At 38.6% G+C, this 24,381-nt stretch overlaps 1 protein-coding gene across 3 annotated transcripts in view; it reads right to left on the reverse strand.

The window, feature by feature from the left end:
* Positions 1 to 24,381, reverse strand: part of EDIL3 (EGF like repeats and discoidin domains 3) — a 424,437-nt gene that overhangs the window by 303,279 nt on the left and 96,777 nt on the right. For all 3 annotated transcript variants that reach the window (XM_072139426.1, XM_072139425.1, XM_072139424.1), the window contains exon 3: positions 14,333 to 14,461. In XM_072139426.1, the coding sequence (XP_071995527.1) occupies positions 14,333 to 14,461 (129 nt within the window). The remainder of the gene's footprint in view (positions 1 to 14,332; positions 14,462 to 24,381) is intronic.

Genomic DNA, 24,381 nt, shown 5'->3' on the forward strand with positions numbered 1-24,381 from the left:
TATGTAGGCAATAGATATTCAATAGTCTTTTTCAGCACCTGAAGATGGTCATTAGGAAATGCGCCTGGGTGATCTGTGCCAGGGTCAATACCAACAAATGCTCTTCCCCAGATGGATAATTCAGATGCAAAATCAGGGAAGCAACTTGATTTTTTTTTTGTGGAAAATTTAGTTACTAATTTCCTATGTGTTACACAATTCAAAGACAGAAGCTCTGCTTGCGTTGGATTGCACTGAGAAGAATGTGAAGGTTGCATCATGGCTTTCAGTGCCTGTTGCAATTAACTGAAATTAGAACTGAGTATTTCACGGCTAACAAATGCTCCCTCCTCCAGAATCACAGGTAAACTGCTCACCGCAAAACTAATTACCAACCTGTCAAACAGATTCTCCACTTCTCATTTGCCATGCTGTCCAATTTTCTGAGGAGACATTTACTGCCGCAATCCATTCCTTATTAAGCAAATATTACACATATCAATCACATATTTAAATACTAATATCGCACTCTGCAGGTACAGTCATCAGAATAAGAAAGTCTGGGATTTGTATAGCAAAATATTTTACTGTTTGTAAAGTGAAAATGTATACAACTTTCTAGTATACCTTCTGTATGACCTCCTCAAAATTGTCTAGATCTCTGTTTGATGTCATTCAATAAGAACCCTTATTGTCTGCTTCCAGTTGATAGAAATCAGTCCATGGTCATAAAGTGAACCCACGGGTACATGGGTTCATTATAGTCACAGCACAGTAAGCCAGGCTCTTTCGTGTAAGGGGTTAATACTAGAGATGAGCGAGCATACTCGTCCGAGCTCGACGCTCGTTCAAGTATTAGCGTTTTAAGGAAACACAGTGAAGAACACAGTGAACACAGTGAACATAGTGAACACCGGATCATTTAAGGATCATTAAGGATCATTTAAGTGAAGAACACATTGCAGTGTGTTCTTCACACATATTGTTCTTCACATACTATTGCGAAGAACACCGTTCTGCACTCATGTCTTCTGATAAGTTAGCAGATAACAGATGTATGGAAACATCTGCAATGTGTTCTTCACACATATTGAAAAATGCTTGAGTCTCCCAATGGGGTTCATTATTCGAAACGAGCACTTGAGCATCAGAAAAAGTTCGACTCGAGTACCTATGTGTGTCCATATTGGAAAATGGTAACTTTTTCTTATCAGTAACATTTATTTACTGAAACTGGAAAATCCTTCTAATAAAACAAACATCTGATCATTAGGCAGTTTAAAAAAAGGTAACTACAACCTCAGCTTAGACCAGTGATGGGCAACCTTTTGAGCTTGGTGTGTCAAAATTCGCCAAAAAACCGAGCATAACTCGGTTGATGTGTCACCTTGACAAAAAAACATAATTTTGTGATATTTATAGTTTAATTAACAAATATGTATAATTATTTAACTTCTAGGGTACTTTAACCGTAGGTTGTCTGATTGATACTACCATATACTGCCATACTACAGTATAGCAGTATATGGGGATTTTCTCAATCATCTATTACTATGTGCAAATCGCACATTGTAATAGATTGGTTACAATCAGACAGGTGTGGAAATGCTTAGTAACCTGTGAACTTTCTGTCATGAAAGTTCACAGGTTATAGTGAGGGCGCAGGTGCCGCTGTCTGCATCTCCCTCATGCCCTCTTGGCATGGAGAAGGTGTGAGGAGCAAACTAATCGCAATGTCTGGCGATTTGCAAGGCTTTGCGATTATTTCAGGGCTTGTACATCACAAAACTGTAGGATGAAACTTAACTCTCAGGCAGCCATGTGTCAGTGAAAATGGCTACACGTGTCAGCACTGACACGCGTGTCATAGGTTAGCCATCACTGGCTTAGACCATTTGTTTAGTCACCAATCTCTCAAGGTTTCACTACAGTGTTCTGAACTTTGACTCTTTTGATTTCTCTTAAAAATCAAAATTTTCACCTTTTTTTGCTTAGTTTACTCCAAAAAAATGCAACAAAGTGTGCTGCAAGTCTCTCTCCATGTGAAGCCATGTTCCCTTTTCATTGGTCCACACCATTTTGACATGCTAGTCATAATAGTGTTAACACTCCTGCAAATCAAAGCAAATCAACAGGGAACCTGTCAGCATAAATATACCTAATAAACCACTACCAGTATGTTGTCAAGCAGCCAAACACCTTCCAGATCAGGTTTCTTTTATGCTCCAACATGGAGGCATCATCCAAAAAAATCTATTTTGAAATGAGCGTAAATTTGTTGTCAAGGAGGTAGAGAGTTCAACACTGAAGCCAAGCTCTATCTTCCATAGAAGCCCCTTCATTGTAATTGACGGTTCAGCATCCAGAGACATCAATAAACCAGATCTCCTGAAGTCACCAGAGGAGGTGTTCAGAGACAGGGAGAGCCTGACTTCAGTGTTAAACTCTCCACCTCCTTGGTTTTATACTACCAATTTACACTTCACTATAAAGTTGATTTTCTGGGTGATGGAACCACTTTGGGCTATGAAAGAAACATGATCTGTAAGGTGTAAACCTGCTAGGCACCATACTGGTAGTAGTTTATTAAGCCAGTTTCTAATGACAGGTTCACTTTAAAACACTTTTTCGACTAATTATTTCTCTCATAAACAATCATTAAATCTGCCGCAATGTACATGGGATGAGCAAATCTTTTGTGGCAGAGGAAAAATATTTAAAAATCATTTTAGCAATTTAGCAGTAAGTAACTTTGTACATTAGAAAAAAAACTTAAAGAACCAATCATTTAACAACAATGCTGCTCTCTACCATCTTCAATATGGTGAGTGAGTGATAGTGAGGCAGCAGAATGTCCTGTTGTCTCCATGTGCTATATATTGGAGACATCACAGCAGCTGGTCTCCACCATAAGCTCAGGGACAACTGACTGTTCAGCATGCGGAAAAAGTATCTGATATGAACCTGGACAGCTCCCTTGTCCACCCATGTAATGGGATGAATGTACACTGTACGGTGAAAGTGATGGGTTTCGTGACTAAGCGTATTACAGTCAAATGGAAAACACTCTACAATGGTTGAGTGCAGCATCTTGACTGGAGTGCACCATGTGGTAGTGGATAGACAAAGGGACACAAGTTACACTCATAACTGTGGGTGAAAGAAGTCCAGAAATTGTTTATCATATTTGCAGAGAGGGATACCCCAAGGCTGGATACCTAAAATACCTGGGAGAGTGACAGAGCCCACACCCAAGATCCCCTCTTAGACTATGGACCCTAGAAATGGTTTCTAACTACAGAGACTTGAGTATCTCGCTCTATGAGTTCACAATCTTGAAGGAGGGAGCCACAGCACCAGAGGTCAAAATTCAAAAGGATTTATTTACAAGTGCATCCAAACATGATGAGCGCGACGTTTCTATTCACAATGAATCTTTATCAGGCTTGATAAAGATTCATTGTGAATCGAAACGTCGCGCTCATCATGTTTGGATGCACTTGTAAATAAATCCTTTTGAATTTTGACCTCTGGTGCTGTGGCTCCCTCCTTCAAGATTGTTGACTCCTGGTTTCCGGCATCAGAAACTTTGGCCGCGGGCACCACCATAAATTGATCCACTTTACAAGAAGGATTGCTGTCCTACCTCTCCATTGTCTCGCTCTATGAGTTCACTATAATAGTTTCCATGGATAGGTGCTAGGTAGTAGTCATTCTAGCTATTACAAAATAGACTGAAAAACAGGCTCATCTTCTTCCCTATGACTGCCAATGCTGAAGGTGTGTCACAGTTCCACATAACGCAATTAATCATAGGTAAAATCTATGCAAAATTTTCATATTCATCATCAGTAAACTAATATAGATTCCATGAAATAAACACAGTTTGTGTAAAATCCTTTTCGAGCAAGTCGTCTGCTGAGTAAATATGTGTCAAATCAGTATGGAAATTTATAAAGAATCGGGCTCTTTGGAGAAAAATATTGCAAGGTATTAATTTATGTTTAATAACGGCAATGAAAAATTACAAGCATTTTATAGGAAAACCGTAAAAAACTAATTTTGTGCCACAGTGTTGACATAATGACCTGAAAAACATATATTACTGCGATCACAGCTGACTTATGATGAAACCAATGGAAACTGTTATTATATTGCAGAGAAAACAATAAAACACTTTGATGCTTGAGGGAAACTTTAATGCAATTTTAGGAGGTTTTATGGAATTTATTTGTTACCGTTTTGCAGAGTAAACCATTATGTTATGATCACAAGCGTCATTGCCGTTTTCACATGTGGTTCAGTAAAGTCTGACATTAATGATATTGATATAATCTGCTGGAACTGCGCCTCCCTTACAGGGGATACATCACTTTACTCATTGGGTTTGAGACACTTCAAGCTACAGAGAATGTTATTATAAATGGTAGTATTATCACTGTGGACTGTCGCAAATGTCTTTACAGTACAAGAAAGTATTGTTATATCAATTTTTCTAGTTTCAAAAGTAGTTGACTATTAACTGGTCATCATAGAGAGCGGGAATCTGTGGGGGACATGTATGATAGGTTTTTTTTTCTTTGGTGAATTTTTGAGACATTTGGCAGCTCTTTTTTGAATCTTTTGTATGATCATGTCTTTTTCTTATGATACATGTTCAGGTGGTCCTATCCTGGCAGGTGCAAATTTTGGCTTCTTTTAGAGACTTTTTGTTGCAAATGTCTCAAATCAACATGGCCATGTGAGGGGGTTATATACAGGAGAGGACACCAGCCATGTGAGGGGGTTATATGCAGGAGAGGACACAAGTCATGTGAGGGGTTATATACAGGAGAGGATACAAGCCATGTGAGAGGATTATATACAGGAGCGGATACAAGACATGTGAGAGGTTATATGCAGGAGTAGACACAAGCCATATGAGGGGTTATATACAGGAGAGGACACAAGCCATGTGAGGGGTTATATACAGGAGAGGACACAAGCCATGTGAGGGGTTATATACAGGAGAGGACACAAGTCATGTGAGGGGGTTATATACAGGAGAGGATACAAGCCATGTGAGGGGGTTATATGCAGGAGTAGACACAAGCCATGTGAGGGGATCATATACAGGAGAGGACACAAGCCACGTGAGGGGATCATATACAGGAGAGGACACAAATCATGTGAGGGGTTATATACAGGAGAGGACACAAGCCATGTGAGGGGTTATATACAGGAGAGGACACAAGCCATGTGAGGGGTTATATACAGGAGAGGACACAAGTCATGTGAGGGGGTTATATACAGGAGAGGATACAAGCCATGTGAGGGGGTTATATGCAGGAGTAGACACAAGCCATGTGAGGGGATCATATACAGGAGAGGACACAAGCCATGTGAGGGGTTATATACAAGAGAGGACACAAATCATGTGAGGGGTTATATACAGGAGAGGACACAGATTGCAGATTTGCACCTAAAAGGTTGCAAAAATAGGCAAAAAAGTGAAACATAAGTGAAAAGTCGCACAGAACATCTGAAAAACTAAGATACATAAGACACACTGCAGAAGGTGAAGACAAAGGTGTACTTGAAAAATGACAGCAAAAGTCGCAAAAAAGTCATAAAAACAACAAAAGTCGCAAAATTTAGACAATTTGACTAGCAGAAATAAAGATTCATGACATGTAGGTTGTATTAGTCATCCAATATCTAGAGCAAATCATCACATAAAGGGAATTACATACTTTGCCTCATAGCAATAATCTCTAAGTGCCACAAAATTCTTATATCATTTATTATACCACTCTCTCTATGGGAGCAGCTTGGGCTGGGGGTGACAGGGATCTGTGCCAAAGGTGCTTCATAACTATGCCAAAAAGCCTCTCTTCTGAATATCTGCACCTAAACCCTTGACTTGGGTGCAAGAAAGGGCATTTCTGACTTTGGTGTGCCTTATTTCTAGTACAAAACTAGAACTATAGACTCTTTTAGACTAATTAAAACCATCTAAAATTGTGCCAATGTTTATAACAAATTTGTGTCTTCAATAATCGCTTGAGTTTCTAGATTATAAATAGCACATGATAAGTAGCGCACTGCTTCAGTTGTTATGCTGAGGACCAGGATCTTCAAGTTAAAACTAGTTCAAGTTAAATATTGATTTTATGAACCATGGAAGTGGGGAGACAACTGTTTGATGGGTTGTCCACTTTCAGCACATGATTGATGGTTTGTGTAAGGAAAAGTTCTGAAATTTTCCAATATACTTTCTGCATCAATTACTCACTGATTTCTAGATCTCTGCTTCCTGCTCTGCTATAGAAAACTTCTATATTTCCATCCAGTGGATAGAAATCTGTCCATGTTCCTGTGATGCACATGAGCCGTTATTATCACATGGGTCTGTGATAATCTTAATTTGGTTGGTAATGACATCAGGATAAGCTGGTCGATTTAGTAAGCATATATTGAAAAGCCTCTAAATTTAACTGCTCTATTTAAAAAGATGGGAATGGCACTAAATTTAGACATAAAAGCATGAATTTAAACAAAGTTGTTTAGGAATTTGTAAAACATTTAAAAAAGCAGGTAATGGCACTAAACAGAAAGACTATACTCGCATATTCATGGCCTCAATGCCACCATAGTACTTTTTCCCAACTGGTTTTAACTGAGCAACACTCCCTCCTCAATAACGAGAGACACTAGTAGGGGAGTCAGAGTTTTAGTCAGCAAATTTATTCAAAACCTAGAGAGTATGTCAGGACAAAAAGGAAAAGTACAAACAAAAGTCACAACTAAGAAAAAGTCAGGCAACTGGAATGAATATTAGACAGACAGAGCAACACCAAATAACAGGCTGTGAATCCCAGTTTCCAGGAGGTTTATAGCTGGTTAATGAGCTGACAGAGCGACAGCTCTGTAAAACTGATTGAAGATCCTTCTATTTTACATACCAGCACTGCCAACAGAAGACATGACACCTGCCGATCATTGGGTTCAATACTCACACATTGAAATATTGGGGGCCCGTTTTTCCATCCAGTTACCCGAATATTATCGTTTTGTGTTGATTTTCTCTGAATTGCCCCGGGTGTTTGGCGCATGCGATCAGATTGTGGCGCATCGGCGCCGGCATGCATGCAACGGAAATCGGATGCGTGGCCATCGGAAAACCCTGCGGATTCGCAAAAACTGGCGTATTTTTTTAAAAAATGTGTTGCTTGACACGCTCACTTACCTGCACCCAGGCTAGCTTGGTGAACTTCAGTGAACTCCGACGGACTTCAGCGCAGCAGCGACACCTGGTGGACATCGGGCGCACTACCTTAGTGAATCGCCGGTAGAAACGAATCAGCGTCGGAGAACCCACCGCTGCATCGCTAATGGACCTGGCAATTAAATCTGCCCCATTATCTCTCAAGACCAGCAGCAGGATAGGGAAGTAGGGGATGATAAAGATGACTATTCATTAGCTTGTATTATTAGTTTATGTAAAAACACACTTGGGGCTCATGGAGTTCGATAAAGTGAATGATTTTTATTTATTTATTTTATTAAATTCAGACGAGATCAAGGGAGACCTTTATTGGACACATATGGTATGGTGGGAGTATCTGCCAGTGTGAAAAAGGTTTATACTGTGATTAAACTGTAGATCTTTTATTTTATATAAAAGTAAAAAAAAACATAACAATACAAACAAAACATAATATACACTATATACAATATCTTACCTGCTGGTCCAGCCCCATTCACACCTAGCAAAAACAATAACTTACAATACACCGAAATGAATAATACCAAATACCACAACCCCCACCCAACTGATTGTCACAACCTAAACCAAACCAATAAACAAACACAAGCCACACCCGCAAATAAACAAAAATGACTATAAATATACATAAACCCACCCCACACCCTCTAATAACAAACCACCCCACACAGATCACATCCCACACCCGTTTTTTTTTTTTTAATATATAATAACAAATACACACAACACTACACTAAACTAAATCCCTCGCCCGCACCCTCCCCTTCCCCCCAGACACTGGTCTAACGTCCAAAGTTTGCGTTAAGTAGTCCAGACCAGTGCCCAGGGTCATAGATTAAACACTGTGATTAAACTGTATTGACCCCCAAGGCTTATACACACTGTAAAGGTATTATAAAGATTGATTAAGACTGATAAAGGTCTTCCATGGTCGAAACGTCACACTAAATACTGTATTGGATTGCATGTTTTAAATAAAAATTATTCACTTTATCTAAACTCCACAAGTGCACTAAAGAATAGTCTCTACTCATATAGCTTTGAGCAAAAGAAATTCACTAAACAATTTAATTTGCCCTACCTGTGTTCATACAATTTCCCCCCACACTAAAAGAGTTTCTACGTGGGGAAAAAATTAGAATAGATAAGAGAAATCGAGACAAACACACAATAAGCACACTAAAGACACAACCTGAAATTTCATCACCAATTCTGGATGTGTTTGCAAAGAATAATGAATGCAGTTCAGTGGATTTCCATCCAATTTTGCACCAAATCAAACAAAAACCGAATTTTCTAAGTGTTATTACGCAAAAATAAAGACACTTGCATCATACTTTGACATCTCATTATAAAGAAGCCCATTTTTTTTACAGACAAGGCTCATTACACAACAGTTGTATTCTGTATTTGCCTTCTTAGTACATAGTTTTGGCTGGAGTGCAGTCTTTTGGATTATTCCATTAAGTTTAAGCAGTACATAGAGTTATTATTCATAATAAAACTACTCGGATTGAATATTTTTCTCCTAATAGTATAGTTTAACCAACATTCAAAAAAGCAGTAATATTTTATCACGCATCTCACACAGCCAAAAATCTGGGGAAGGATATTTATGATCTGTTTATCTGAAGGTCGTTGACATGTATGAATTCTACTTTCTATCATTCTGTCCTATTTTACAATGCAAATAAGAAGGCAAATATTCTACAAGTCAAAAATGGAACATTAGCTTATTTTATAAATGTAGCACTTTGCTGCTCTGAGCGGAATATGAAGATGTTATTCAGTCTGAATGCACAAAAAAAAGATTTCTCAAAATATAGTTATATTATGAATGGAGGAATAGCCTTTTTCTGAAACTTGGTTATTAGACTTTACCAATCACAACATGATGAAATGACAATTGAAACACTAAGGAGGTCATTTACTAAGGGCCCGAATCGCGGTTTTCCGTCGCGTTACCCGAATATTTCCGGTATTTTGGTGCACGTGATCGGATTGTGGCGCTTCAGCGCCGGCATGTATGCAACAGAAATGGGGGGGGGGGATTTGGAAAAAACGCTGTATTTTTTTATAAAAAAAAGTGTCGTTTGACACACGCTTACCTGCACCCAGGGTAGAACAGTAAACTTCAGTGAACTCCGACGGAATTCAGCGCAGCAGCGACACCTAATGGACATCGGGCGCACTACCTTAGTGAATCGCCGGAAGACCCGAATCTTCCACAGAGAAAGTGCCGCTGGATCGCGACAGGACCGGGTAAGTAAATTTGCCCCTAAGTGTCCATACAAAACCAGGAATTGGAGCGGTAGATCCCATTATGGATTTACCACCACAAATTTTGCTGTTAATTTGTCAATCTTTACACCCTATGCCCTGCAGAAAAGAAGTCTACAGTGAAAGTCTGCAATATGACTGAGGAGGCGCCTATTATGTGGCTGGACCCCTTATTGGTTTGTGATGGGGGGAGAGCAGGCCGGGCCTTATTTACTATAGACCGGCGTAGACTAAACCTGAAATCTCAGCCATGTCAGACCTGGTCTACACTTGTCTGACCTGGCAGAGATTGCTTCCAAATCTACTAAAACGCCTGCATTATTAGATTCCCCCAAAAGAATACTTAAATAGTTATTCCCATCTGGGCATTCACATTTAATTGAATTAATTTGCCATATGTAAACATTTCTTCAGTTCAAATTTCGGGTTTTTGTATGACCCAAGGCCTTTTCCCCCCGCTGGCACTGATTGCAGATGTCACTGGTAAGTAGCCCGGAATCTACGTATGCCAAATTTTTAGGGGATCACTCATCACTATTCTTAGTACAGTATTAAAAATAAAGGTGAAATAGTGCTTATGGGAAGGGGAACTGCACAGAAACGTATTCCACAAAGAAATGTAGAGTTAGACAAACATGCTTTTTTTAAGTGTGCTAGCCATTGGTTAAACAGATAGCACATGTCCCCATATCTTTCTATGGGTTCATACACATGGCTGATATTAACTGCTCCATCTTTTTAAATTAAAATATGCAGCCTCATTATTCAGCAACTCTGGGCTATTACATCATACCACCAGTACAGACAACCAATTTTAAAATATGCCTTTTATAAAATTAATGCATTTACAAATGTCAACATTTTGAGTTTAAATGTGAATATCGAAAATAGAAATAAAAATAATTTGCGCTGGCCAGGCTATTACAGTATAAGAGATACACTGTAACTATAAAGGTGGGTAGATTAGATAGAAAGTCACCGTTTTCAGCTGAGTTATTGTTTAGACTATCTAAATTTCCAGTAAATGATGGATTGTGTTGTTTAGCAGTTTTTCAGCTTATTATTAAGAGGACACCTAAGTATTCATTCTCTGTTCAACAATCTGCAAAACGCAGTCTCACATGGGTCGCCTCAGACAGAAATATCTTGCATCCCGGAGGCAGAAAAGATTGAAGATTTTACAGTGAGTTGAGGGAAAGAATCTATAATCTTCTTGTTTTCTTATGCTGCACAATAAACTCAGAGCAGTATCTTATAAATCCATTGTATCTGTCGACATTGTAAAATATAAAAGAGAGTGACCCATTATTAATCCTTGACACTTTTATGGCGCATTAATGTAGTTTTCACACTCTCTTTAAAAGAACCATAAGTGTGAATCCAACTGCAAACCTTAGAAGCAAACTGTATTAAAACGGTATAGTTTAACAACTCTACACATGAGTAAAAATAGCACATGGACAAAAGCCGTATCGTCTACTTTCTATATTATGACTAGGAGAAAAAATCTTATGGGTAAAATCACAAGCAGGATCCAAACCTGAGGGTTTTTTAAAGTCTTTTCCTATAAAATATTTTGCCAAAATTTAGCTTTTTTACCCTTCCATCGCAAGATTCAATTAGCCTTTGAATATAAGTACTTCCTGTCACCTGATCTGTATTGGTATAAATGTATTCTAATGAGTGGAAGTCACATAATGGTAGGTCCATTAAGCTCATGAAAATTAATATGTCTGTTTTAATTCTTTAAGATATTCAAGTAGAAGCAATATTTTGAGTAGTCATAAAAAACTAATTTTGTTAGAAATGATATTTTCCTTTACCTAAACTTACCAATTCAAACTTCATTAAAATCAGCATACTATGTACATGTGAAGAAGACATGCACATGAAAGTATACATTTAAGCAGGTTTGCCTTTACTGGAAAAAATGTATTTACCAGAATTTTGAAAAACATTATTTTTTTCCTATAATGAAGAGTGCAGGAACTAATAGTAAACTTTGTAACACACTAGTTTGCTTCTTTCTCCTGTTTTTCAGCCTGTACATTTCACTGTGTCTAGATAAAACGCCAATCTTACTTCAGTAGTCTGTAGATGAAAAACAGACAGATAAAGTCACAGTTTCTTATTACTTAACTCCTTACATAACGTAATAGACCAATCTCCTTATAGAGTGGACACATCAAGTGGCCTGTAAGGAGTTATAGATTTAAAAATGTTAGCCTCTTAAGACTGTGCAGTGAATTAGGACTACAAGACAGGATCAGAAAAAAAAATTCAATTTTTAGGCGCACCTCCAATCGAGGTAAGAATTATTTATTTAAGATAATTTTACAAATGTACTAAAAAAGTTATTAATATGAGCACTCAATAAAAACAATAAAAATATTCATGACTAATGACTAGTGATGAGCAGTACCCGAACCGCCACCAGTAACACGATCAGTGCTGATACTAAAATGCTGTGAGGATCGTTGCTCCCCAGCATGCAAGTGTTTTTTGGGGGAAGGGCTGTCAGTTGAGCAGATATGAACCTGCAGTAGCCCTTTAGGCTCATTAGTACAATTTTAAAAGTTGATTTTAGAAGGAAGGAGGCCATGGATAGCAAATATAAGCTTAACACAGTCACAGTGCCATGGCTCTGGTTTTCCATGCTTGAATTTGATGATAGATTTCCTTTAAAAAGAAGAAAGTCTCCAACTTTGCTGTTATGAATTTGACACATTTGGGACTGCAGTGTCTACATTTATGCTGTCTTTCTAAAAGGCATAAGTAGATATGGGCCAATCTTTCCTAACATATGCAGAAACACACACATAATGATGGATTGGTAGGAGAGAGAGAGTACAGGGGGTAGAATCAATTACTGCAAGTAGCGTGTGGCTTAACTAGAACAGATAAAAAGTTATAAACTTTTAAAGAACTATTGATTCAATACAAACTAATTAGAGGGTGAAGAATGAAAATGCAAAAACGCACGGCATTGTTTCACTAATGGCTTTATATAGACATTAACAACTTCACGCTATCAACAACACTAAGGCAAGGTCACACAAACTAAAAGAGAATGCTCTTTACATTAATGGAATACAGCAAAAGACTGTATAGCTGATGCACTGAATCAGTTTCCTAGACCCTTGTATTCATTGTTGTACAGTCATTAACTATTTTCTATACACACATCTAAAAGATATTGTATACTTTCCTTATAGTTATTAACTCGTCTGGGATCACCTGCTGACTTTAGATGTCAGTGGGCATAGGTCCAGAGTTGTTTTTAGACGTCACTGCAATTTTCTTCTGCTCCTATGCTAGGAGACCCTAGGGAGAAGGGAGCCGGGTTCATTACCGCTTCTACCTTCTCCGCTCCTCACAGCAACACACTGAAGGAATGCATTGCACGGAGGAGACCACCTAGTCACTAGACCCAGTACTGCTCAGATTAGAATCTCCTGTCACAGGTGGTCATTTCCCCTGTAACAGAGGCTCTTATAAATGCCTCAGCCACAGGGGAAAACGTGTATCAGTCAGATCGTTTGACGGCAAGCCCCCCAAATTCTGTCGAATGAAAGCCAGCACCACAATCCGATCGTGTGCGACACAACCCCCAGTTATATACCTGTCCCAGCGGCGCAAATCACTAAAACGTTGGAAAACCCGATGAAAGTGTGGCCACAGGACCTTAGTAAGTAAGCCCCATTATATATCAAAACGACCAAAACAAAATAGGGAATTCATTAATAATGTTAATTTTGAGTTAATTTGAAAATTAAAAAAGTACTATAAATTTAACCCCAAATAAAAATGAAAAAAAAATATTTTAACTTTTAATACGTTTTTAACTAACTGTCCCGAAAAAAACACCACAAAAATTTTTAAATTAGCATGGCCCTTAAACCGGCGCTTACAAAAATTCGCTAAAAATGCACGGTCACTAGAGCCTTTCCAGGCTGCTTCACTAAGGGGTTAAAGGTTAAATTAGTTTATTACTAATTATCCTATTTCCAGAGATTCACTGTGATGAACTTATGGGTCTTGGGGCAATTCTTACCACAATCGGAGGTGCGCTTAATGTGGATTTTTTAAAATCTTTTTTATATCCTGCATTGTAGTCCTACTTCACTGCACAGTCTTCTAAAAGGCTAAAATTTCTAAACATATAACTCCTTACAGGCCTCAAGAAAATTTTACTTTATGTGTCCTCTCTTTAAGGAGATTGGTCTATTACGTTCTGTAAGGAGTTAAGTCATAAGAAACATGATCTTTTATAGTAGGACAGGAAGCAATCATCTCCATTCTCTGCATTGTGGGTGAACTGTGTCACTGCGGCCTAGCTCCAATTAGTCTGGTAAAGTTAACCAGGTTTGACCACTACCATGACAATGGAGCTGTCCGATTCCTGTTTCATTCTGTGTTTATCAGCTGCAGAGAAAAACTGATTTGTAAAGTTTCTGAGTGTTGCGTACTCATCAATCTGAAGTCAAGGACATATTTAATGGATTTGCTATCAATATTTTTAGCCTGAAAAAGATTTTTTTACTCAAAATTATCACAAATTATAAATAAATCAGAAGCCCTTTAAAGATTTAAATCAATAACACAAGTGGAAAGAAATTGCGCAAAAGTAAAACCGGGAATAAGCAGAAGCAATCTTTGACAGTCTTTGCATCCTCTTCATAGGAAACTCAAACATATCAATCAAACAGAGATAGGATCATTTGGTTCCTTATAAAAGAAGAACATTATTGATGATGCCTGGAGGAAAATAAGAAAAGCTGCACTGTGATCACAAGTTGCACTTACCAACCTCCACAACACTAGAACAGTTGGGGTCATTGAAGCCAGTTGGACATTCGCAGGTATACGTTTCCTCAGATAAACCAGACAAACAGATTCCTCCATTTTCACATGGGTTGGGCTCACACAAGTCTCCTGCCAATCAAAGACATAGAAGGGTTAGCCAAATTCTGGAGGAGAAATTGCACAAATAAAAACACAATAGCATAATCACTATCTTGAATGAATCAAATATTTAGGGTATTTTATTTTTAGATAGTTAAGAGCCATCATCCATCTATCTGATGGTAGGTTTCTACTAACATGCTAAGTCCTAAACTACCTTTTACTACAGTAATTCTTGAAGACTTTGTAACTTGAACTATTCTTCATATAACTAATAAATTAATTATTTGCAGAGGCTATTGGGGCATGGTGGAGCCTCTCCAAGCAAAGGTTACTAAACGCCTCAGTAAACCCATCTACCTACAAGTCCTTGCTGTTCCATGGTGGGCTCCTTCTCAGCTCTTTTAAGTCCTATGCATGTGCAGTAACCCCTCCAGTGCAGTCATCTCTCACGATATGCCCTTTTGTTCTGCTGACGACACTGAGGAAGCAGCTACTGTGCATGCAGAGAACTTGAAGAAGAGTGGAGTCTTTGCTCCCACTGCTTGCAGAGGGTCTTCCACGTCGTAGTAGCCTATACAAAAATTTTGAATATTTGTTATATACAGTGTATTTCAGGTTAGAAAGTATTGTAGAATTAGTGAAAGGCGGTTTAGTAATTAGCATGTTACCATCACATCACCTTAGTAGGTAGATTCCTGATGGTATGTTTCCTTAAAGGGGTTTTTCCATGAACAAAAGTTAGGCCCTATCCACGGGATAGGGCCTAACTTGCTGATCTGTGGGGGGTCTCCGTAATAAGACCCCCACAGATAACGAAAATGAGGGGTCCGATGAGGTCCTACATACCTCCGTCAGCCCCCTTGCTGCTAGTTCAGACTAATGTAGCAGATGGTCGCCCATGACCGTTTTGCTCCATTAATCTCTATGGAGTTGACAGAAATTGCTGTGCACTGCGTTTTCGTGATCTGTAGGGGTCTCATCACTGAGACCCCCACTGATCAGCAAGTTAGGCCCTAATAGGTTTGTGGGAAAACCTCTTTAAGAAAATTAAAGTAAAATAAAAAATACCAACAGTCCCCAGGTTTTGTAGGTTTGTTCTTTGGTTGAAATTATATGTAAGATGGAACAGGTATAATTTGTAAGGGTAATGCAGACAATTTACTTTTCCGTGGGACAGTTGAGTTTTTAAAATTTTGGTCCTCCCTATTCCTTCCTATAACTGCAAGAAATGCTATTATTATATCCATCAGAAAAAAAAAACACTTCTAGTCTTAGCACATAGGTTGTTGATGTGTTTAGCAAATGACAATGAGACAATGACAATAGTGGCAGCAGGTGCAGACTGCACTTATATGCTCAGTGTATCAAGTACAACCATGAAGAGAGAAAGACACCACTTTATTAACCAAACTGTACATTTCAAGTCATCTGAAATACTTGATGAAATACGAATCCTATAAACATATAATCGTAAATTGTGTTACATAGACAGAGATTACAATCCAGCAGGTATGTATCCTGCCATATATATTCAGTTTAAGAGCACTTAGAGGCACATTATTGGGGTTATCTGGGGGGGTGGGTGAAACAAACAACAAACCCCTATTCTATTGATTCTAACATTAATAAGCAAGTTATATATATTTATGGGGCTTGCATAGGCAAAAGTTTAAAATATGATCTGGTCATTAAACACCAAGTTATGCCATTCGTGGTACATTTTTGGGGTCAAAAGTGAGGCATTTCTGCCTTATCTAAACTGCCCTTAAATGGGTCATCAGATAAAATATTTTTTTTAAAAAACTCTTTTAGTGCAGAATTGTGTTAAAATAAGTATAAAAAAATCATGCAAAATCTCTTTATTTCAGGTGGGACATTTTTCTCTCTCATTATTGCAGCCAATCACTGAGCTCAGTGGTAACATCTACACATGGAAGGTCACTAGTCACCTAAAACCCAATGTTCCGGCAGACAAAAACTAATAACTACCTTTACTGATCACTACCTCTTTTTTGGTGGAACAGATGGAAAAAAATATGGTGATCTTGGGAAAGTAAAGGCATGTTCAGCTGAAACCTTTACCAACCATAGGGCCTATTGCCCATGAGCGAGTATGGCGCATGCAACTTGCATCAAACTCACATTGTGTGCTCACTGGAAACTGAAATCAAAACCAAAACTTTAGATTCATAGTGGGGCAATTATTATGGCCTTTCAAATGCTAAACTGACAGTGTTTTTTTCCTCTCTGTGTCTGAATATATGAAGTGTCGGTGCCAATATTGGTGTTTTCCGACACTTTTGACTATTTTTTGGAGCTCGTTCTGGTGCTTCTATTTTTCCTATAAGTTTTTTTGGCGCTTTTTGTTGCACAAAAATAACCCAGCTAAACTATGGAATTCTAAACCTTTCAGTCTGTGCTCCAATTCATTGATCCCTTGCGCCACAAATTTATATCCCACTGAAAAATATAGAACCGTTCTAGCGCCACACTGCGCCAAAAATAATAAATGCCCCTCACAGTTTTTTCCTTATAGAGTGATGCCCCATTGTCTTTCATTGGGGGAAGAGGGCAACACCACTGCATTCAAGTGAATGGAACTCTCCTGCAGACCTATTGTGTAAGTAAAAATATTGGAAACCTAGTACGTAAGTTTTATATGGCCGTGGAGGGTGTAGATATGTTCATATAAAGAAACAAGTAGCTACATCTCTCATTCTTGAGTAGAACACAATAGGGCAGATTTACTTACCTGGTCCATTCGCGATCCAGCGGCGCGTTCTCTATGGTGGATTCGGGTCTTACGGCGATTCACTAAGGTAGTTACTCCGCCGTCCACCAGATGACGCTGCTGCGCTGAAGTTCCCCGTGGTCTGCCGGAATGCACGAGCTTATACCTGGTGAAGGTAAGCGCGAGTCTCGCAACACTTTTTTAAAAAAATGCGGCGGTTTTTCCAAATCCGTCGGGTTTCCGTTCGGCCACGCCCCCCCCCTGATTTCCGCCGCGTGTATGCCAGCGCCGATGCGCCACAATCCGATCGCGTGCGCCAAAATCCCGGGGCAATTCAGGGAAAATCGGCACAAATCGGAAATATTCGGGTAACACGTCGGGAAACCGCGAATAGGGCCCTTAGTAAATGACCCCCATTACTGTCTACAATAAACTCTACACCACAACTGATATAAATAGAAATAATAGAAAACTAATGTATAGCTTATGTTAGCATTTACCATTAAAGCAAATACACTGCAGAAAGCGGCCTATAGACGTATGTAGACTGCAGCCTTTTCCTTTTCCTGGTAATATTACATCATATATATCATCTGATTTATTCACACATTTAGCCTGCAGCTGAATTTTTATAGGTTTGTAATCGGTTGTAAGCAGAGGTGAGTATAGGACGTCAAGGAAGAGTGAGCAGAATGAGCAAAAGTATATAGTAGTAGAAAACATCAATGTACTGCAGCCGCTACAACGCACAGAAGAGGGAGATGCTGTCCCCACATCAAAAGCAAATTTATCTGCACGTGAGTTAATAGCGTTTAACCACGTCTATAAATTTACAAAGTAAAATTCTTTGCTTGCTTTTACTTTAGACAGCTTGTTCTTTATGTCGAGTTTTGCCTGCTTATTTTGTGCCCATAGCTAGGAATATGGCACTGCTAGATACAATACAAATGGCACAACAATCCAGAAGGAAAAGTGACTTGGCAACACTTCCATACAAGATGTGAAGACAGATCTCTCATAATTTACATATGAGAAAAACATATGGGGCCAATAAGAAATGAATCCTGTGAGTATCTACCAGCATGTCACCTGGCACAGGGTAGCTTGATGGCAGGAAAAACAAACTATATCCAACTAATTTTGTTTGCTGGTGATAAATGCAGACATAATGTAGCCTGTATATGTCGACAATAATACAGTTTACAGTTTGATGGGACAAGTAACAATGTCTAAGTAAACAAATGCCTTGCGGCACATAAGACTGGCCCATGATTACAAGCATAAAAGAGTATAAAAAGTTATTTTAGAGTACATTTATAGTATAATATTCAAGCCATATGGTCCAAATACATTACTGTGTTTTTCCCATTTGCACAATGCCAGCCACAGAATCCCCCACAATGCCTCCTACCATGACTGTCAACTAAAATTCTTATAGTGTCCCACTTACTTCTCTGCACTGGTCTAATGTGCAACACTTTGATAAATCTTCCCCCAATATAGAGGAGGAAAAGTGTGCCAATAGTCCAAAAATATGCTTAAAAGGTGGTCTATGCTCTGGGCCCCACCAATCATTGAATGCCTTTCATAAGGACAGTGTTTAACCATGCAATAACATTTAAAAGATTTGGCATAAATCAATAGTAGAAGTGAATATGAAATCTTTGATACATATCTTAAAGGGAACCTGTAATAAGAAATTGACCTAATAAATCACTACCAGTAATTTGTCAAGCAGTTAATCAGCTTCTAGATCAGGTTTCCTTCATGGCCCAGCATGGTGACATCCCCCAGAAAATCAACTTTGAAGTTAGATGTAAGTTAATCTGGGAAGGAAAAAGGACCTGCCCTATTTTTGCAATGTGGCTGTCCGGTTGCTGTCTATCATGGGCATGAGCTAGCTGCTGTTTTTGTGGCCAGCTCAAAGTCATTTTTTGTGGATGAGTGTGCATAGAGCCTAAATAAGGATTTTAGGAGTAGGATATGAGCAGAATGTACCCATTGCAATGAGCTAATCACACAACTTTGCATGCACATGCCAACAACTGAAGGTAGAAAACTGAAAGGAAGAGTCAAGACGCTCAAGGCCATGTCCACTGGTTGGTGTAACAATATGGTGAGCACGGACGGCTGATGTTTACATGTTAATCTTCACATATTTCAGGTGAATCAGTCTTTCTATCCTAAAATCAGATTACAGCATTTGTCCATAGAAGTCTACAAGGTAAGTCTACAATTAATATCATGAATATTTTTAAAACACCATAATGACCCTTTTATTTTGAGTTTTGTGATATTGTCTCTTGGGAGAACTGTCAAGTTGGTAATATAGGGGAGCAAAACAGCTTAAGCCAGTTATGACTTATAACATTCATTCTAGATATAAACTTTCATCCTGGTGGTAAATTTCTATCAGGTAAAGATTGTAAACCAAGCCCACTTACATGGTGGTATGTGTCCCCTTAGGCAGGACCTGCTCTTCTTTTTGCGCTCTTTATGCCATTGTTTTTACAAAAAAAGCATAGAAAATTATCCAAATGAGCCTGAGGAACTACTGGTTCCATAAGTGTTAATGGTGACAGGAGCCCCTCAGGCTCATTTGCATAATAGTTAAAGCCTTTTTTTCTTAAAAACAGGGGAATAGGAAGCTTAAAGAAAAGTGGATCCTGCCAGAGGGGGCAAAGACCAGCATATAAGTATGCTTGGTTTACAAACTTTCATCCTGGTGGTAGATGTCCTTTAAGTGTAAACAGGCTACGCTCTTGAATAAAAAAAATACATAAAAGACTTTATCTTATTTAAAGTACATATTTATATTAATATATATTGGAATCTTAGAGAACAGCAGCTAATCATGAGGCAGAAAACATGAATTCTAGAAGTAAAACGTGAAGCTCTACTTGAAACTTTCTTATCGCAATGCCAACAAGTCTTAGGCTTGCATCTTATATTAATGCAGATTCAATTTTCCACTTCATTTCCCCCCTAGGTAAACTGAATCAGCATATTCTGTAAGACAGAGCCCGGAAAGGCCTCAAGCAACACTTAAGAGGAAGCAAATCATGGAAAAAAGATACAGTATGAAGGTTAAAAAAAATCTATTGCAAGTAACAATCCCTGTAGCCTTTACGCTAGCATTGCCCTTTTCACTGTTTTCAAAACTCAGGCATGAAGCGGAAAGTACACGGCTGCATTTCATGTCATGACAACTACATATTAGGAGGATTCTTATCCATTCAGTTTGTGATGATGAGCTGCTCCTGGAGTGTCCGTGCCACCACCATTCGTTGTTCTAGAAATTACGTCACCACATACCTCATATCCATAAAATATTTACACTGACTCATTTATTACAATTACAAGGGTTGCCCTGCTAAAATATACTACCTATGCGCAGAAAAGATAGGACATACGCATTTAGTCCTTCATACGAATCGAATCAGAGGAGTGGATGTGGTATGTGACTGGGTCCATGTATGCTTCAACATTAATTACAAAAAAAGGTCTACGGGGACCTCACTGAAACCCATTGGTCTAAAACGTAACCTTTATTTGTATCAACCAATAAGAAAGTGTGTAAATAATACATTATTTTTATTTATATTTATTATTTACACACTTTCTTATTGGGTGATACAAATAAAGGTTACATTTTAGACCAATGGGCTTCAGTGAGGTCCCCGTTGACCTTTTTTGTATTTTGTCCTTTATACCACTCTATTTGAATCACTCCATATAAATATCTATCTGTATCTGTATTTGGGATGATTTAAAATTTGCAAAGTGTTCATTATGAAAATCTGTAGTTTAGGTAAAAAATTTTTGTCTTGGCTTAACATATCACACATGTGTGGCTCAGCATTTCTAAATTCATAGCGGTGGGATTTATTATTGGGGTTTTTGTCTATATTTGACGTTGTTTTGGTGCAATTGTGGTAAATTGGGCCAAATGAACATAAGACAGCGTAGACTAATTTTCATAACACGAATGAATTCATGATGTGCGAGTTGGCACAAATTTCTGGTTAGGGGCAAGTTTTGGCGCAAATTTACACCAGTCGCTACTTTGGTCTAAGGCTACATTCAGACGATGTATGCCCGCTGTACTGTAGCTGCGGAGAGGAGCAGGGGATGAGCGCAGCTCACCCCGTCCCTCTCCATAGGAATATACAGTGCACGGCGCCGTATCACGTGGAAAGATAGGAGCGGTACGGTGTTGCACGTGTGCTGCACCGTACCGCTCCCATATGGTGCCATGAGCCCTTAGCAGTGTATGGGGGACGTATATCGGCCGTATATACGTTGGCCGTATATACGCTCCCCCCCCCCCATACATAGCCTAAGTTGCAAATTTCTTTGGGATTTTTTTTTAGACTTTTCTTGCAACTGTCGCAAAAAACCCACAATGCAAAAAACACTACCAGCAGATTTATCAAGGGCCAAAGTCACTTTAATGAATCTGACTGCAGATAAATTCCCTCCGTACAGTACATTTATGATACGCTTTAATTAGATCTTCATTTATATGCATGTGTTGATATGTCTATATTTGTCTATACGCCAGGTGGTGTGTTGTAAATTAAAGTAAAGCGTTTTATGCAAATAGGTTTTTTCACTATGGGACAAGGAAAACATTGCATCTTGACTAAAGGTAGTTCCCTATAACATCAAGCATGTGCTTTTCAGGAGGCCTAATGCCAATTATGCAGGCCTAAAGCCAAACCAGTATATCTATTAGTGGAGGAGTAACTAGGAGAGGCAGGGCCACATAGCTGGACTCTGAATAGTGCAGCTTTATATATATATATATAATGTGCACAGCCTTCACTCTTTAGTGTGTCAGATCGGATGACAGGGACCCCGACACTGCGGGCCCCATACTAACTGCCACTGTAGTTACACCCCCGATATCTATTCTATAAGGAAAGGACTCTGCTCATTTTCTATTGTATATGGACATATAAATGGACAGTGTGACGGAGATTTATCAGAAATGTCTGATAGGAAAATATGTTTTAATAGCTCATGGCAACCAATCAGAGCTCAGCATTCGTTTTCCCACAGCAGTTTCTAAATGCTGATTCCTGATTAGTTACCATGAAGCTCTAGGATAGCTATCATCACAACCACTTATGTTAAATCTCCCCCATTACCCCTATTTCTAGTGCGTCACTTTTTTATATAGAATATAAAAGAATGTAGTTGTCTTCCACTAGTTCACAATTTCCCAGCCGTCCAATAGAAAATATCAGGTGAAATATTACTTTCCTTCCCTGAGCCCAACCATTACAAATCAATGATATTTCTTCTGCAGTGAGCAAATATTTAGCTTACACTTTATTTTTGTGCAATGAATGCAAATCTGAAAGCTCACATATAGTACATGTCAGCTTGCTGGAAAGGCCCCAAGAAAATAGGAAATGTAAATGTAATTGTAGGAAAATTGAAATTAAGGGCTATGACCGGACTAGTTTACCTACATTACACTACTTATTGGAAGGATAGCGGAAAGCTGTACATCCAGAGTGCACTCTATGAATGTAATTTATTCATGTAAATGTCCATGAGCTTATGATTATACTTTTATGAAACTGAGAGTCTTTATCTCCTGATGCAAATGTTGGCATCCTAGGGATATGTGAGTGATGTTATACAGAGTAATGTTGTTGTGTTTGAATACTATTAAGGGAATGTGTGGTCTCTTCCAATTTCACCTCCATATTATTTCTTATAAAAATGAACTAAAAAAAAGTGGTATTCCCATCTGGTCACTGACATTTAATTTAATTTATCTAGCAAGGATATACATATCATCAACTGGATGTACCTGTGTGAAAATAAATTACCATAAATGTAGCCATATGGTCCCTTAGAAATGGGATTGTTATCCTTGGATATGACCACCGCTGCTTTGAGTGATTGCACACTCAAATATACAGAAGGTATTACCTGTCCCACAGCTGTCCTGTGGTAATGAACGTTGAATCCAGGTGGTCAGGTAGGACTTAAAAGCATTTGTGTGGCCACCGATGCCAGAGTGTGTGAGTGGTCATTTCCAAGAATAACAATTTGTTTCTAAGGGACAACATGACTACATTCATGTAAAATTATCTTGTCGCAGGTACATATTTTCTAATTAAATTTAATTGAAGAAATGTATCTAAATGGAAGAGTAATAAAATGAAATGTAAATGTCCAGATGAGGACACCCTTTAAGCACTTACAATAATGATAAGGTACACAATTTTAATAATAGAGGTCCTTCGTATGGTGGATTATGGTGCACTTATTGGGAGCAAGTGTTAATAGGAAAGCTCAACCTTAATGTAGGTCCATGTAGATGTTCTCCTTAGAAGAGCATAGATACAAATTTAGAAAATCCCCCTGCACTCCGCTTCTTGCCAAATGTAAATCTTTATTGGAGCTTTTAAAATCCACTTGCGAGTCACAGGAAAAAAATAATGACGCATTTCGCGCCAACTGCTCACAGTCTTAGTCTTGACTATGACTAAGAGCGGTTAGGTTGAAACGCATCAGTCTTTTTTCCTGTAACTTGCATGTGGATTTTAAAAGCTCTAATAAAGATTTACAAGAAGCGGAGTGCCGGAAGATTTAGATTGTATCTATGTCCATGCTGCTCCGGTGAGCCTACCGTGCACACGTTTCCTGGACATTTGCTGATTTTGAGCTGGCATTGGAGATTTATTCTGTACTTGTGTTTAAATAAGCACAAGCTTTAGGATTTTGGTTATTGAACTATGGAACCCTTATTCAACACTGCTACACAAGAAGTCTCTACCATCTGAAATCCAAGTTACTGCAGGTGAGGGGATTTTGCCTTAGATTCGGCATTGCGGAAGCTGGACTATGGATACGTTCATTTGGCAAAATAAATGGTACAGAAATGGATCCCATGGCAGAAGTGTTAGGCTGAGCCTTAAGCTTCTGCTGTTGTAACTGCCTTGGGCTGCCACACTTATTAACCCTGTCATCTTGCCATGTCACTACTGCTTCTGACATGGAAAATACTGTGAAACAGAGCAAGATAGTCCATCAATAGTTCCTATTAAGTTTGAACATTGAAAGGTTGTATGCCCGGAGACTTGGATCCCTTTACACTGAATTATTTAAACTACTTTTGCTATAGAGGTTTGACCGTTTTATTTATATAAATTTTGTTTATATGATTTCCTGTCAACCTTTTGCCCTGTCTTGT

Source organism: Engystomops pustulosus, chromosome 1, assembly GCF_040894005.1.
Source record: "Engystomops pustulosus chromosome 1, aEngPut4.maternal, whole genome shotgun sequence".
NCBI lineage: Eukaryota > Metazoa > Chordata > Amphibia > Anura > Leptodactylidae > Engystomops > Engystomops pustulosus.